Source organism: Cyprinodon tularosa, unplaced genomic scaffold (genome assembly GCF_016077235.1).
Source record: "Cyprinodon tularosa strain WSP-4 unplaced genomic scaffold, ASM1607723v1 ctg198, whole genome shotgun sequence".
Lineage (NCBI taxonomy): Eukaryota > Metazoa > Chordata > Actinopteri > Cyprinodontiformes > Cyprinodontidae > Cyprinodon > Cyprinodon tularosa.
Window position 1 is genome coordinate 909,618 of NW_024038724.1, and position 17,028 is coordinate 926,645.

The window sequence follows — 17,028 nt, forward strand, 5'->3', positions numbered from 1 at the left end:
TATTGGTTAGGTTAAGGGTAAATGCCAAGGTTAGGCAGTAGAAAGGGTAGAAAATGAATGGAAGTCAATTAGAGTATGCGTGGCTCTTATTTTGTAATGAAAACACGGATGTGTGTGTGTCTGCGTGCATGAGTTTAACTTACAAGTTTAGGATATTCTTCTCTGTATATAGAACAAAAATATTATGTGTTTCTTAAAATATCTGATATAAATAGTTGTTACCTTGAACTCTGCATGCCTCAAATTGCTTAATTTCCCAAGGTGTGTAACCTGGGGCTTGCTGGCTCATTTATTTTCAACTGGGCATTTAAGCCAAAAATGAAAAAGGTGGGACCCTGTGTGTCTGATTTAGACAGGTGGAGCTAAGATATGGTAGGGTTAGGCAGCCCAATAGAATCCACAGCAAACACTATGCTTGGTGAAGTTCAAGTCTCTTCTTGAATTCTGGGTCCTACATTCTGAGACATTACAACTTTACAGAAAGCCTAAATCAGAGCATAAAACTGAGCAGAAAATAATATTGTATTTTACTTGTTGTGTCTACTGATAATAATCCATGGTAATTCATTGCTTATGATGTACAATAGAGCAGGGATTTCAAACTCAAGTCCTCGAGGGCTGGTAGCCTGAAACTTTAAGAGAGTTTCCTGGTTCAACACACCCTAATCAAATGGCCAAATGTCTTCCTCAGTTTACTTAAGTTCTCCAGAGCTCTGCAAAGGACCTAACAGTTTGATTCATGTGTGTTACAAAATAGATGCATCTAGCTGCTGGACACTGGTCCTCAAGGACTGGATTCTGACATCCCTGATTTAGAAGCTGTTACAACAAATCAGGAATAAGAAAATAAAATAAAAAACAATCCACTGGACTTTTCTTTCCAAGTCTGAAGATGTTTCGCTTCCCATCCAGGAAGCAACAACTCAGGTATTTAGACACATTTCAAGAAGATTTAAAGGAAATGATCTGACTTTAAAATTGTAGAACTCGGTAACCTTATGAAAAGAATTTATGCTTGTTTGTTCCTTTTTAGAAAGGTTGCGAAAAGTGTTAACGTTCTACTTATAACAAAATCGTATCGATTTTTTTGTTGTTGTTTACTTTTTTAGTCTTTCACTGAAATGAAAAGAATTGGATTAGAAAAAAATAGAAGAATCTTTTTTCACCTAACAGCCATCTAATGCACTGCGACAGAAACTACGCTAAGTCCTTTGTGATCTGTACCTGAAATAAGAATGTCAAATCTGCTTCAGGCAAAAGGGGATATGGAGTATTTCTCCTCCTATTTTTGCTTTTGTTCCTTTCTAATCTTTCAAATTCCTGCAAAGTTATTTTTTTTGTTTAATGCCTTTATGTTCTCAACAGCATTCAGATTTCTTTAAGAATATTAATCTATTTTCTTGTGAGCCTTTATCAATTCAAAGGCCCTGCTAATAATCATTAGTTATCCATAAAATAGCAGAAGAAACGTGTGATTTAACATTTCTGCAATTCATGCATTTATAATTTGATCAATTAAACATACTTTTTGCTAATGTATCAAATTATACATCCTAAGTAAAGTAAATATATTTAATTATGTTTTTTTTTCAAATACAGTTGAAGGTTCTTACCATATTTAGCAGCCTTGGACCCAGGTCCGTATCCTGTTGATAAAACATTAGAAAACAACAAATAATTCAAGAATTAAACAACACTGAAAGACATAAAAAGAAAATCTTGTCAGTTTGACCTTTACTAACAATTACGGTAAAACTCATCCAATTAGATAGCCCAGGTATAGTTTTAAACAGCAGGGAAATCTTCAGCTGTTGTAATGAGGCTCTTTGACCCCCAGTGCTCAAAGATATAAACATGAACTGAAATATTTAGAATTAGCCACTTCAAGTAGTCAGCATGCTGAAGTAAGCAAATCTTCATCAGCGGAGAAAGAGGTATAAAGTTGCATATGTCGCAAGGTACACAACAGAGAATCCGATCCCCAGATTCCCAGATGATATTCATATAGTGACCAGTCAGCCAAAGGGATATCCCCTGGCCAGGTGGCCAAGGTGCATGATCACTCGGGGGCACAGTAACAGGACCACACACCGGTACACATTTGCATAAAACCTTAAGTTTGGTTTTGTTATCTACTATTCGAATTCTCATTGCTACAAGGTCATTTTCTAATATTTACCCTTACTTAAATCATGAACATATTGAGAGTAGAAAGTTGTTGATACCTCCTTGAACCTGGCCTGGATACAGCCCACCAGTGCCACCGACACCGCCGACACCACCTACACCACCGACACCTCCAACACCACCAACACCACCAACACCACCCAAACCACCAACACCACCGACACCAGCACCTGAAAAAGCAAGCAAATACACCAGTCCCTCTTGCAGTCTTTATTGTCTTTTATTTTCTTTAAACGCTAGAAAAATTTCAACCACTAATAGTAAAAAAAAATCTACCATATTTAGCTGCTTTAGACTGAAAAGGTGAGACACCCCCGGTCCCCACTCCTGCCAAAAACAGAAATTTCTTTAATTTCTTTTACTGATTTCCACCTTTGAAATAATTTTTCCATTACTTTTTTAAATACTCACCAGTTCCAACAGGGTAACCAACACCAGCTCCTCCTCCTGGAAGTCCAGCTCCACCCTGACCATAACCGCCATAACCTAGAATATAGATTGTTGATTGTTTCGCGAGCAATTACTAATGGCCAGTTTTCATCTACTGTAACATCAATGGTGTTTAAAATATACTATTACCGTAGGGAACTTTTCCAACCCCAGGTTTTGCTCCATAGCCCCCTAAAGGGTAAACATGGACAAAAAGATTAGAGAATAAAGCAAATTCATTGATGTGTGGTAAGAGACATAAGTGATAAAACAGTGGAAAAGACACAAATAAGGTCTTTTACTCCTTTGTCTTGATTGTTTGGACTTAAATCAAGATACACAGTATTTATATTGTAAAAACGCTGTACAATACAACACTTTATTTGTTTTATTTTCTTATCAGTTTTTTTTACACACTTTTCAAAGGTCCACATTGTGTTGCTATTTCTCCTATAACCTTTCAGTGCTGTAATATCACAATTTCCCCATTGAGGGACAGTAAAGGGATATTCTATTCTATTTGTTTCCAATGCATACAAAATGTTCACTTTTGTGTTACCAATTGAAATAGGGAATCAACGTCTAAGCTGAAAACCAGTGACCAGTGAGGTGGTGTTTACAGTCCAGGTGAGGTTGTCTGTGATGTGCACTCCCAGGAATTTGGTGCTGATAACAACCTCTACAGCTGAGTTGTTGGTGAGCAGTGGAGCGTGGTTAGGACGGTTCTTCCGGAAGTCGACGACAATCTCCTTCGTCTTCTCCCCATTCAGGATCAGGCTGTTATCTCTGCACCAGTCCACCAGCTGCTCCACCTTCTCTCTGTAATCTTTGACATTGTCGTCTGATGAGGCCCACCACCATGGTGTTGTCTGCAGACTTCACGATGTTATTGGTGGTGAACCTGGGGACGCAGTCGTGTGTCATCATGGTGAACAGCAGGGGGCTCAGTACGCAGCCCTGAGGGGAGCCTGTGTTTAGGGTGATGCCATCAGAGGTGTTCTGTCCAACCTGGACTGACTGAGTCTGGCAGCCTGTTTCAAAGTAATGTATTGAATCCCAGCTGTTCCAGTTTGTCTATCAAATGCTGTGGGATGATGGTGTTGAAAGCTGAACTGAAGTCCAGGAACAGCATCCGTACATGGGTCTTCTTCTTATCCAGGTATGCCAGGCTCAGGTGAAGAGCAGAGGAGATGGCGTCCTCAGTGGGTCGGTTCCGTCGGTAGGCAAATTGGCACGGGTCAAATGTTCGGGGGAGACTGGAGACAATATGTTTTTTAACCAGCCTTTCAAAGCACCTTATCATGATGGTAGTCAGTGCAAAAGGTCATTAAGTGAGGTGACCTGAGCCTTCTTTGGGACCGGAATGATGGTGGCAGACTTAAAGCATGCTAGCACTACGGATTGGTCCAGCGAGTTGTTAAAAACCTCCATGGGATGGGTTAAATGCAGGGGGTGAATTTTGTACATGTGACAAGGTAGTGACAGTAAAGTAAAATTGTATTCTCTTCTATAATTAGCTTTTCAAAATGTGTACTGTAATCATTAAATTTTAAGAGCTTTTAGGTGATGATTTCAGAAAACAAAATAATGATGCTTTCAGTTAAATATGCCAAATTATTTGTAGTTATACCAAAGGATGGATATGCCCAACAGTAGATTGGGGAAGCCCTTGTTTATCACAGTCTTAGGAGCAAATTGATTAACAATATCTTCAGAGATCCCTCAGACTCCGGAATTGTGTTTACTGGGAGACAGGTCTCAAATGCCGAACACCCCAAAAGGAGCTTTTACAATTGTGGTGGTTGGTCTGGTAACAGCCTGCAAGATCATCTTAAGACATTGGAAGACTACAAAATGTCCCGAGCTAAATGAGTGGATTAAATCAATGACGACCACAGCTTCCTATGAAACCATGCTCTACAACATAGAAGGGAACAAGAACATGGAATGTGAAAGTTTCTGGGACTCTGTAAAAAGGACTACGGCTTCTGTGTGACTTGGTTGGATAAAGCTTCTTGTTTTTCCCGGACTAACTTTTTCCCAGATACTATAAGTTTTTGAATTAACACTGTGACATGCATATGTACAGCTGTACCCTGATGGGGGGGTTGGGGGGGTGCACCAGCCTTTTTTCTGTTTTTTCTGTTGATTACTGTTCATGTTTGTATTTTATTTGACAATATGCAAGAAATCAATAAAAATTTTGAATTACAAAAAAAAAAAGATTATCAATATCTTCAAGCTTTTCTTGCATTCTCCCATCTTCTGTGTAACTGAAAGTATGGGTGAACTCAACATTGGAAAGGTTACGCATTATTTAACAAAAGATTAGTAACAGAAAATATAACATTTTAAAGGAACAAAATATTTTAAGATTTAAGATCACCTTTGGGTGATTTGAGGGGGTATCCACGAAACACTCCTGGCTGCATCGGTCCACCAAACCCTCTAGTTCCTGAAAAAGAAAATAAGTAGTTTTGTTGTTATATCTACACTACCAACTCTAACAAAATACAAATTACTTTATAAAAATCTAGATTTAATATTAACCTGGTCCTTGACCTCCTTGTTGTCCTCCAACTGTATAAGAAAAATATACATATTAAAGTCAAAAGGTTAGAAAATGCTGCAGCTGTAAACTCTGATCTATAACATATTTCCCCCCATTTTCCCCCCCAAATGCTGTAGATCTTAATTCCATTTTTCTTGACATTTATTAATTCTTCTTGACTTTGGAAATATGCATCATGTTGCAGTCATCTAAGTTTAAAGAAGTGTCACTTGGCAGACTGGAGTCAAAATCTCAACCTTACTTGATTTGGGATTTAAGTTAGTTCCAGTCGCCACCCCAGGCAGAACTCCACGGTTACCAAACCCTGAAAGAGAAACAGAAAAAAAGTAAATAAATGATTAACCATGAGAGAAACAGGATGCAAGCCTGATGGACTTAATTAATAAACACAAACCTGTTCCCTGTACAACTCCACCTTGGTAAAGTCCAGGAACACCCACACCTGCAACATCAAATGAGAGGAAATGTTTGCTTCCAATTTACGGATATACAGATGAGAGACTTTTGTTAATCAAAACCTTTAAAAAAAGTGGAGATTTGGAGAATGCCTCACAGTTAACTACGGTAACTTTCTCAATACACAAACATGGCACACAATCAACTTATTTCTTAGGCAACTTTGCCATCATTGTTAAGGTTGCTAAATCTAAAGCCACCATCTTTTATCTGCAGTTAACTTTTTTATCCTCAACCTACCTTTAGTCAAGTAGTAACAAAAACATCAGTTTGGTTTTTGCGTCACTTCAGGAAATATATGAAAGATGTAGCATTGTTTCATTTTCAAAATAATTCTTCCTATTTATTGACACCTCTGGTTGAGATATGTAAATATCTATATATATCTATATATTATTGTATTGACACCATCACTCTCAATATGATGAAGACCGATGAAGACAGGTGGAATTAGGTTATGGAGAAGTTTAAAGCAAGTTTAAGTCATTAAAAAAACAGGCTTTTGACTTTTAGAGCACTAAAGGATCCATTATGTTAAAATGGAAAGAGTATGTCTCAACTGCAAACCTTGCAAAACATTGCCATCCCTCTAAAATGATCAGTTTAAGAAAGCAAAAATCAAAAGAGTAGCCAAAATGCCCACAGTTTCTCTTGTGGAGCTGGAAAGACCCACAGCTAAGGTGGAATTAACTTTTCCTAGGAAAACAATTGAAGTGACGCCAAATGTCAATCAATCAAAGCCCCTTTCCAGCAAGAGCAGAAGTCTCCCGCTTTCTGACAACTTTGGCAGGATTTTGCATAAAAAAGTAATAGTCGACATGGGACATAGGGAAAAAAAAACAGATAAAAAATGGCTAAATGCTCTCATTTTGCTGCATATGACTCCGGAACAGTTAACCCAAAGTATTTAGAATGGAACAGAGTTAATAAGCTTTAAAAAATGTAAAGGATATATAAACTGCTGCTGACCTTACGTGAAGTCAAACTCAACAGGGATAAACAGAAGACTAGCTGTTTTTTTGTCAGTACAAAGGTACCAAACCAATCTTCCCATTTTTTTTTTCATGATTACATTGTATGTTCATGTTGTTATGCAATAAACAATGTTGTTCATTTTGGACATTGGAGACCAATGTCTCAGCTGATATTAACCTTGAACATTTGAGGAAAATGCAGTTTTGCTCCGCTGCACCAATCCCAAAGTAAACCTCTACAAGAAACTCCCACAGGGCCATGCAATCCTACCCACCACTGTGCTTGGGGACAAAGGCACAAAGCTTTAACCTATTCATATCTGAGTTATTCTCATACTTTGCGTTTTGGGGGCAGAATTTATGAGTATTCCATAATTTGCATTTCAATCTGCATAGTGACAGTTTAGCTAATCTCTAAGTCATTAAAATGTGTTTTCACCTGTGAGAGTTGTTAGACATTATTTCGTCTTCCTAAAGAAGAACCTAATCAGCAAAAGTGGCATGATATGGCAACATCAGATGGGTCGAGGCGGCATTGCAGTGAAGACAAAGCCTTTCTTTTGAAATAGCACCAGACAACTACTAATATTTTAAGAATACTCTGTAGTGCCAAACGAAATGTTTCAACGTGCATAAGCTAACTCACAAAAGCTTAACAAAGTATGATATAAAGTAAATTTATCATGTAACATTATCTGTATGTTTCCGTTGAGGATTACTCTGGTCTAGTCAAAGTTCAAATGTAATTTTAATAATATTTGATCAATGGTCTTTACCGTCTGATCTGTTTCTTGTCCTATGCTCTCAGTAAAGCACATATGATCATATTTGGAGAGAGTAAAAGTAGGATGTAAATCTCAAGTGAGTCAGAATAGCACTAGTAGCTGGTTTTGTCAACTGAGCTGTAAAAAAAAATTCTTAAAATAATAAAACTATGATGATTGTAATAGTCCTGTCTTTGACTGAAAAAATAAGGTAAATAAAACCTTAACACTTAGATCTGAAAATGCATTTTGCATCAAAACAGAATGTATAAAGAAAATAGTAAACAATGTGGTACTATATTGATAGATACATTCTTTTAGGTCAAATCCACAAGCCATTGATCCCGAAAAGCAGGTTACTGTAAAAGATTATGCACTCACAGTGTTACTCAAAGGATTTTTTTCCTCTATAATTTTAAACAGTACCTCATCTCTTAAAAACCACATAACCTATTTTAAAACTTTAGACGTCAGTCAGCTTGGATTTGAATCACCACGGATACATTTATCGCCACACCGAACATCTGCCACATGCAATAAAAGCCTGTCTGTAATGTTGCTCGGTTCTGCTTTCTGTCTGTCTTCAACCTCATGAATTTATTGTTGACTCTACAAAACCTGGCACTTTGGCAGCTTTCTTTCCTGCAGAACCACCAGATCCTCCTGGAAGGCCTGTCTGAGGGATAACAGGTGCTGGAATCGAAAAGAAAAAAAAACATAAAGCGTTTCATGGATCATCAAGCAGGGAGTGACATATATGCCCTGGCTAAAATAACACATTTCTAGTCATAGTGTTGAGCTAAGGACAATTAATTTATTCTTCTGAAGCCATTTCTTAATTATTATATTTTTTTCTTATTTTACTCTATTACATTTCAAACATGGCTTTGGTTTAAGTTCCAACATTTTCATTTTTCAGACTAACAGCTTGAGAATGTAGAGAATCTCTTACCTCCACCGGGTCCAGTTCCAGTGACTCCCGGCCGTACTCCTGCACCTAATACAGCAGAAAGAGTTTACAGGTACATATCAATAAATTAGAAAAGTATAAGAAATATTACAGTGAACTCAGTATCGTCAAATGATTTATGACACAGAGTGGTATAATTCTATCAATGTTGGCCAGTAGCTAAGAAATTAAAGCTTGACAACAGACAATTTAATGAACGCTTTCACATTTTTTCTCAGAAAAGGCGGCTCTGACTTTGGCCTTCATGAGACACAGCGGACAAACACCAGCAAGGGGAAGCTCTCCCCAAATCACCACCGACCGCAAAAACTTTACACTATATATATATATATATATATATATATATATATACATATATATATATATATATATATTTTTTTTTTTTTTTTTTTATTTTATTTTTTTTAGAAAAATATGAATTTACTATTCAAGAATGGCACTGTTGCTCCCACAGTCCTGTAAGGATTTAGCATGTATAGAAAGGTGCTGCACATATAAAATCTGTAAGTATTTAAAACATAAAGAAAATCAAATACTTGCGATTGCTCTATACAGGTGCTGGTCATAAAATTAGAATATCATGAAAAAGTAGATTGATTTCAGTAATTCCATTTAAAAAGTGAAACTTGTATATTATATTCATACATTACATACAAACTCATATATTTCAGATGTTTATTTTGTTTAATTTTGATGATTACAAATGACAACAAATGAAAATCTCAAATTCATCATATCAGAAAATTAGAATATTACTGAAGACCAATAAAAACAAAGGATTTATAGAAATGTTGGCCAACTGAAAAGTATGAACATGAAAAGTATGAGCATGTACAGCACTCAGTATTTAGTTGGGCCTCCTTTGGCCTGTATTACTGCAGCAATGCGGCGTGGCATGGAGTCGATCAGTCTGTGGCACTGCTCAGGTGTTATGATAGCCCAGGTTGCTCTAATAGTGGCTTTTAGCTCTTCTGAATTGTTGGGTCTGGTGTATTGCATCTTCTTCTTCACAATACCCCATAGATTTTCTATGGGGTTAAGGTCAGGAGAGTTTGCTGGCCAATTAAGAACAGGGATACCATGGTCCTTCAACCAGGTACTGGTAGCTTTGGCACTGTGTGCAGGTGCCAAGTCCTGTTGGAAAATGAAATCTGCATCTCCAAAAAGTTGGTCAGCTGCAGGAAGCATGAAGTGCTCTAAAACTTCCTGGTATGTGGCTGCGTTGACCCTGGACCTCAGAAAACACAATGGACCAACACCAGCAGATGACATGGCACCCCAAACCATCACTGACTGTGGAAACTTACACTGGACTTCAAGCAACGTGGATGAAGTGCCTCTCTTCTTTTCCTCCAGACTCTGGGACCTTGATTTCCAAAGGAAATGCAAAATTTACTTTCATCAGAGAACATGACTTTGGACCACTCACCAGCAGTCCAGTCCTGTTTCTGTTTAGACGCTTCTGACGCTGTCTGTGGTTCAAGAGTGGCTTGACACAAGGAATGCGACAGCAGAAACCCATGTCTTTCATACGTCTGTGTGTGGTGGTTCTTGAAGCACTCACTCCAGCTGCAGTCCACTCTTTGTGAATCTCCCCCACATTTTTGAATGGGTTTTGTTTCACAATCCTCTCCAGGGTGCGGTTATCTCTCTTGCTTGCACACTTTTTTCGACCACATCTTTTCCTTCCCTTCGCCTCTCTATTAATGTGCTTGGACACTGAGCTCTGTGAACAGCCAGCCTCTTTAGCGATGACCTTTTGTGTCTTGCCCTCCTTGTGCAAGGTGTCGATGGTCGTCTTTTGGACAACTGTCAAGTCAGCAGTCTTCCCCATGATTGTGTAGCCTATAGAACTAGACTGAAAGACCATTTAAAGGCTTTTGCAGGTGGTTTGAGTTAATTAGCTGATTAGAGTGTGGCACCAGGGGCCATCAATTTTGAACCTTTTCACAATATTCTAATTTTCTGATATGATGAATTTGAGATTTTCATTTGTTGTCATTTGTAATCATCAAAATTAAACAAAATAAACATCTGAAATATATGAGTTTGTATGTAATGTATGAATATAATATACAAGTTTCACTTTTTAAATGGAATTACTGAAATCAATCTACTTTTTCATGATATTCTAATTTTATGACCAGCACCTGTACATGGGCGTAGGTTTGCATAGGGACCATAGGGACATGTCCCTACCAAAATTTTGAACCGACCTAATTGTCCCTACCAATAATTGGATGTGAGCAACATGTTTATAATTTACAGTAGTTGTTGCAGCAGTGGCTTCTTTTCCTCTCGCAGCTCCTCTGCCTGGTCTCTCCTGTCCCTTTCACGTAGCAGCGCATGGAACTGTGCTGCGCTGTTTAACTCCACTCTCATTGGTTGTTCTGCCCTAAGTTCCGCCTTCTCTCTCTCTGATTGGCTGTTTACTAGTCCGCGTGTGCTTGGAGCACAACATTGAAAATTTATTCACACTAGAATGCAGCGGTTACAACAATTAATATTAGGCTACAAAACTAGTCCCAATAAAAAAAAATGAATATCATGTACACTAAAAAAAAAAACCTTTTTTTTTTTATTTTATAAAACGAAATATTCTGAGTCAGCCAGGAGTTCTGAAGGCTGCTGGAAAAATGGGCAAATAAAGGCTGTAAGCCATCAACATTTCTGATTCTTGGCCACAGCCAACTAAAAAAGAAAATGTGAGGGTTTCCTTTTTACTGATATTTAGTTGATATTACTGTTTTCATTTTTTTGTTTTTATTTTTACAATTTTGCTTCATTACCAGTAAAGAGCGAGTATCCTTCTATCAAATGTGTTGTGGAGTGGGAGCTGAGAGATAAAGACAACAAAGACCTGTTCTGCATCCGATTCCCAGTTCAGATTGTGAGCTAAACCACCATAATAGAAGAACCTCAGATGAGCTGCTTTTAAGAAGGGATTCAGCTTTGAGTAAAAAAAAAAATAATAATACAAAATCTAATATCCCTGGTTCTTGAGACTTTTATCTAAGTGGGTTGCTCTGTGGGGAAAGGCACATTTTACATTTATATTACTGTATGTTTTAAAGTCTCTATACTCCAGTTAATGATGAATCACATACTAAATTAGTTGACGATTATTGAAATAATTAATTAATATGATTCATTTTTTTCAGCCCCAGATGAAATACATGAGATGGGCTACACAGAGTAACTACAGCCCAGATGTTCAACTTTTATAGTGAAGTTAATATTTTAATGAATGTATTATTTTGCTTGATACAGAGAGAGAATAGTAGGTACAAATATAAGAGTGGGGTTTAACTCTGCACAATTGTATATCTTCAAAAGAAAATACTGTATTTACCTTCTCTCTTAGTCGTTCAAATGAAACCGTTTTCAAAGTGGAAAACAGTCCTAATTCCACATTCATCAGAGCCGGTAATACTTCAAACATTGATAAACAGCATCTAATGAGTGTAGAGCTTATAACATTTTTATTAATGGAGCAAAATATTGCTTTTCTCTTTTAACAATGAATTCCTCTTATCAGTACGGATGCTCACATCCAGCATAAAAAAGGGCATGCATATTGCATAGCACCAATGACACCAGACCAATAGTGTCCCTACCAAAGTTCAAATCAAACCTACGCCCTTGGCTCTATAGATATGTTTTTTCTAAAAATCTGTTGTGAGGATCTCAGCCTCAGCTCTACTGATGTCATGCCACACAGGGGCTAATGTGTGTAATTTATCTTTACATGGGAATATACATGTCTTGTTACATGTGCATTACAGATGCTGGCATCTCACTATCTAATAGGTAATGAATGTGTGTGACATATTTAGATCTATGAATAAATGCAAAAAATGCAATAAAAGGGGTGCATGGTGGGGCAAATATTATTGAAGGCACTACGGGTAGTATAAGGGGTAGGCTTACATGTTGCACAGTAACGACAAGTCTGTCATTGTGCATTCTTTTGAATTTGTAAAATTAAGTGATTATATTTCAAGTAGAGATATCAGAGAGAGGGAGGCCAGGTCTGCAGCTTAATGACCTCTTTCAACCGGCGAGGAACACCTGAAAAGATGTACTGTCTGGTTTTGGCTCCTATTTTTCAAAATGTGACAATGTCTGGATATTATCAGATGAAAAACTCATCAATGAATCTCAGAACATAAAAGATCAACTACAGATATTTAACGGCATATATAACAGAAAGCATTTGGGGTGACACAGATTTACTTAGGTTTGAATCAGTAGCTCAGAAACCAGAAAGGAGGTTCCACAATGTGAAGCTGAGGAAGAACCAAGAGATTTTAAAAGACTTGGATGATACAACCTACTTCTATGGAGTTTATTACAAACAGGCGTAACTTGATTTCCAACTTTATGTCATTGTAGAAACCTCCCAGATCACTCAGGTCTTCTAGTTCAAGCCTAGTCTGTTCACACACAACTAGAATCAAACATGGAGAAGCAGCATTTAGTTCCTGTGCTCCACTTAACTAGAACAAACAATCTTCCAGAAGACTCTAAAAGTGCTGAAAGCTTGAGATCTTAAAAAAAAAAAAAAAAAACTTTATTTAGCTGCCTTTAACTGCTAAGGTTAAATTAATAACTGAGGTATTATTAGTTTGAAGTTGTGGTCCAACTGTTTTATTTGTTTTTATACCTGCTTTTACCTTTTTTTTTTATTTTGATCTGCTTTTATTTTCCTTCTATTATATTATTTAATTCATGTATAGCCCTTTGAATAGTATTTGTACCATATTGGGCTATATAACTAAACTTCCCTTGCCTTGAATATATAAGTTGAGGTTCAAATTTTGAATTTTTTTTTAACAGTGCTCTGTCTGGTAATGTGGCAAAAAGAATATTTGTCTTGATGCCAAAACGACAGCCCAACAGATTTTGCTTTAACAAGCAAAGCAGTTCAGCTTTCACCACAGTGTTCCGCTTGATTTATGCATATAAATAGCTTTATTATAATTCATGCAGGGAGTATTACAGATTAGATGGACACTGCAATGTAAGTAGAACAGGAAAGGAAAAACAGAAAAAAAGGAGAAAGATGAAAGAAAGAGGAGATAAAACGGAGATAACAATAAAACATCTTCAGTCTGCTTCATCACCTGCAAAGAGATGTAAAAAGAACAGCACGACCAGCCGATAGGCTATAGTATAAGAGATACAATAAAGTAGCACCTAGATACTATCGCTGAAGTATAAGTAGTTTTATTTAATCTGACATGTATACTGTAGTAGCTGAAGATAAGAATATGGGCTTTCTGTATGGAAATGAATCTCTAAGTACCTGGAACCAAGCACCTGTAGTTGTTTGTGAGAGTGCACTTGTGCATGTTAAGTTTATCCAAAGGAAAAATGCTCAATAGTGGTTGTGAAGAGCTAAAGACGCGCCCCTCTAGAGCACTGAGGCTGTGGTCCAACTGTTCTATTTGTTTTTATACCTGCTTTTATCATGTTTTTATCTTTATCTGCTTTTAATCTACTTTTATTTTCCTTCTGTTATATTATTTCATTCATGTAAAGCCCTTTGAATTGTATTTGTACCGTATTGTGCAATATAATTAAACTTGCCTTGCCTTGAATATATAAGTTGAGGTTTAAACTTAGATATTGATGGGTTCATATATTTTTCTAATTCCAAACAAGTCAATGCCTCACCAGTCCTGACCCAGACCACACGTCATTGTGTCTAAGATGTGTTGGGTTCACTAAGCTAATCATGGACACTGAGAGGATCTAAAATGGCTCTACTAGTCTGTCATCATCACAAGACAAAAAAATCCGCTTTGACTTTATTCTAATCAGAGGAGACAGGGGGAATCTATGGTGTCTTGCCGCGTTAAAAATACCGATTTTTCTTGGCTATCTCCTCTTTGTAGGAAGTGAGCTGTCATGTTCTGTTGGACATCAGTTTTGCTCCAGCATGAAACACATTGTTTATTTGTTTTAGTTTTTTTTTTCCTTGAAAAACTTTAATCTTAAATTCCCATAGCTTTAATAGACAGACGTTGCGCACTACCTTAAAGTATGTAGTCTGGAAGATTTGGTGAGAAAAAGCTTGGCAAGGAATTTCTTTTCTTAAAAAAAATCTGTTCTGTTTCAGAGAAACACAATGTTATTTTAAGTGTCATGGAGGCAGAACAGACTGATGTTTTGTCACTGCCAACCAATATTTAAGTGCAGGCTCTTTGCCACGGAGCGGCCCCGGACATGATTGAGGCCCCCCGAGTTCACCTCTAATCAGTCAGGCTAATTTAAAGCAAATGATGTGCATGCACATGCTCCAGATTGGAACGTCAGGTCGAGCTCTGCTGAGGTTCAAACTGTCTTAAGGTTTAAAAGTATATGATAAAAATGTAAATGCTTGCCAAACACAGCTTTCATACTGAGCTTCCATTAATGCACAACATACATTCTGGCTGTCTTAAAACATGCAAGCGTGTCGATTTATCAAAAGAGTGAAAGGGCTTCAGTCAGCACAGTCTGCCGTCTGCACAGTAGTCTGCCAACAGGCTGAAAACGACCCCCTGGTGGCTGCTTGGGGGCCTCCTGCACCTGTCTAAAGAACAGAGCTTGAGCCATATTTGTCAGTATTAGAGATCTAGAGGAACCATCATGATCACCACTGGAAAGATTGACTTCTTTATTGTTTCCCCGACAGGTTTGTCTTAGAAAGCTGCAGCAAATCTGACCAAATAAGCTGAATATTGTTCCAGTTACCGTTTCTTCCCTGAGCGGGTGGATAGATGGACACCACTGAAGTGGAGGTAGCGGAACTACAGCTAACATAAAACATATATGCTGCTAATTCTTCCTTCACACAGAAGAATTAAAAAAACTGTTTTTTTTTTAATTAATAACACAAACGCCCTCTCAGAATAAGAGGGAGAGACAATGTTTCTGTTCACAGAGAAGCTACATATCCCAACACCTTTGGACCATATAACTCTGTGATTTAGAATATAATCATTCATCAAATTCCCCACAACACATTTAATAATATCACTGAATCAATCAAAGCAAATACAAACGTCATGCGTGCAATCTAAGCATGGGCTGGTTCCAAAAACATTTAGTCATTTTTTAGTTTAATGAGCCCCAGATTTCAATAAAATCACTGAGCTTTATTTGCTGGCAACGGTTCATGAAAGGATGCGTAGAAAAGCAATTGATACTATCAGTATAATCATCTGTTGCATTTGAGATTCACTGAACGACATTCAAGCTCATTCTGAGCCAGAGGTGTCCTGTTTTGTCCTCAAGAGCTACACCCTTCAAATTTTCAATGCATCTCTCTCCAACACACCTTAGTAGCTTATTACTGAGACTCTAGAGAGAGAATGATTGGGACGAGGGAACTCAACTATCTACTTGCCCTTCGTTAGAACAAGGATGCATCTCAATGTTGCTCTCAGAAATTTGGGCATCCCTGTTCTTAAACCAGGCTCTGCTTCCCTTGTGCCTGAAAACCTTCAGTCGAATCTCATCTTTTGTTATTTGTTACCTGTTTTCTCAATGTTCCTTTATAATTTTTATTTATTTTTGTTTTATTTAGATTAATTCAGAATATTATTTTATCATCCTGCCATATTTATCTATTGTTTTATTTCCTTTAACTTGAGACAGACATTCATTTCTATTAGTTTCTATTTAATTTTAAATAATTTTTTTAAGGATACCACTGTAACTTTACTTGCATTATTTATTCCAATGAAGGTAAAAGGAAATTCATTAAAATGTTTCTCTTTAGTAATGATGAATTATATTCAGAAGCACCAGATAAAATTAAGATTATTTATATGTGTTGTTAAATCATTGTTTAGCATGTTGTACATAGTTGGTGCAGCAGTGATTTCCATAATGTTCAGTCTTGCTCTCTCTGCAGAGAACAGCAGCCCAGCACAGCTGAATGTTCTAATGGGCAGCAGAGGTGTTCACACACATAAAGGTATTCAGACAACCCCTTTCTATCTAACACTTTTCAATAATTGACACCAAACTATTACCAAATATAGCGAGTTCCAGATTGTAAACATATTCTCTAATAAACTTAAACCAAATACTGTATATTGACTCCTGAATGCAGTAATTATAAGTATATGTCATTAGTGCTAATGTTGTATTCTTAGCTTTAGATGAACAACCTTTTTGTTAAAAAATAAATAAATTGTATATAACTGTCTAAAAATGAGAATAGTTTCACAATAAATTTTAAAACCTTTTTTTTTAATTCCATCCTTTTGACTAATTAGGTACAAAGTAGATGTGTTTTTTTTTAGGTTTACAGTTTAATCTCTTTATGTAAACTTTGTTTAAATTTCATAATTATATTAGGGACCAGCTTAACTACAAGTAAGAAATAAATTAAATTGATCTCACATAGAATACGCTCGATGTATCTCTAACCCAACTATTCAACAATTGCTTTTGGTGTTTGTTTGTTGTTGTTTTTTTTTTTTCTTTTAATATTATTATTATTATTTTACCCAGTAACATATGTGATTTGAAATGTGAGGGAGTAAAAGTACTTGAATCAAAACCTACTCAAGCAAAAAGAAAAGTTTGGGTAATATAAACTACTTAAAAATGACAAAGTACAGACAGCCTGTTATTAAATACAGCCAATACCTTTCTATCCCTGATTTCTATTTCATT

General features: G+C 36.8%; 1 protein-coding gene and 1 long non-coding RNA gene across 7 annotated transcripts in view; one reads left to right on the forward strand and one right to left on the reverse strand.

Moving 5' to 3' along the window:
- Nucleotides 1–17,028, reverse strand: part of elna (elastin a) — a 77,572-nt gene that overhangs the window by 20,360 nt on the left and 40,184 nt on the right. For all 6 annotated transcript variants that reach the window (XR_005280711.1, XR_005280710.1, XM_038283983.1 and 3 more), the window contains exons 8-18: nt 8,335–8,379; nt 8,001–8,075; nt 5,583–5,630; nt 5,430–5,492; nt 5,167–5,196; nt 5,003–5,071; nt 2,767–2,808; nt 2,599–2,673; nt 2,464–2,514; nt 2,226–2,357; nt 1,614–1,646 (exon numbers count right to left, since the gene is read on the reverse strand). Coding sequence is in view for 4 of the 6 variants with exons in the window: in XM_038283983.1 (XP_038139911.1) it covers nt 1,614–1,646; nt 2,226–2,357; nt 2,464–2,514; nt 2,599–2,673; nt 2,767–2,808; nt 5,003–5,071; nt 5,167–5,196; nt 5,430–5,492; nt 5,583–5,630; nt 8,001–8,075; nt 8,335–8,379 (663 nt within the window). In the remaining 2 variants the exon portion in view is untranslated. The remainder of the gene's footprint in view (nt 1–1,613; nt 1,647–2,225; nt 2,358–2,463; nt 2,515–2,598; nt 2,674–2,766; nt 2,809–5,002; nt 5,072–5,166; nt 5,197–5,429; nt 5,493–5,582; nt 5,631–8,000; nt 8,076–8,334; nt 8,380–17,028) is intronic.
- LOC119782820 overlaps nt 1–17,028 on the forward strand; it is a 73,651-nt gene that overhangs the window by 15,674 nt on the left and 40,949 nt on the right. Inside the window, exons 2-4 of the long non-coding RNA XR_005280712.1 lie at nt 8,302–8,404; nt 15,035–15,140; nt 16,259–16,321. This is a non-coding gene — a long non-coding RNA (uncharacterized LOC119782820). The remainder of the gene's footprint in view (nt 1–8,301; nt 8,405–15,034; nt 15,141–16,258; nt 16,322–17,028) is intronic.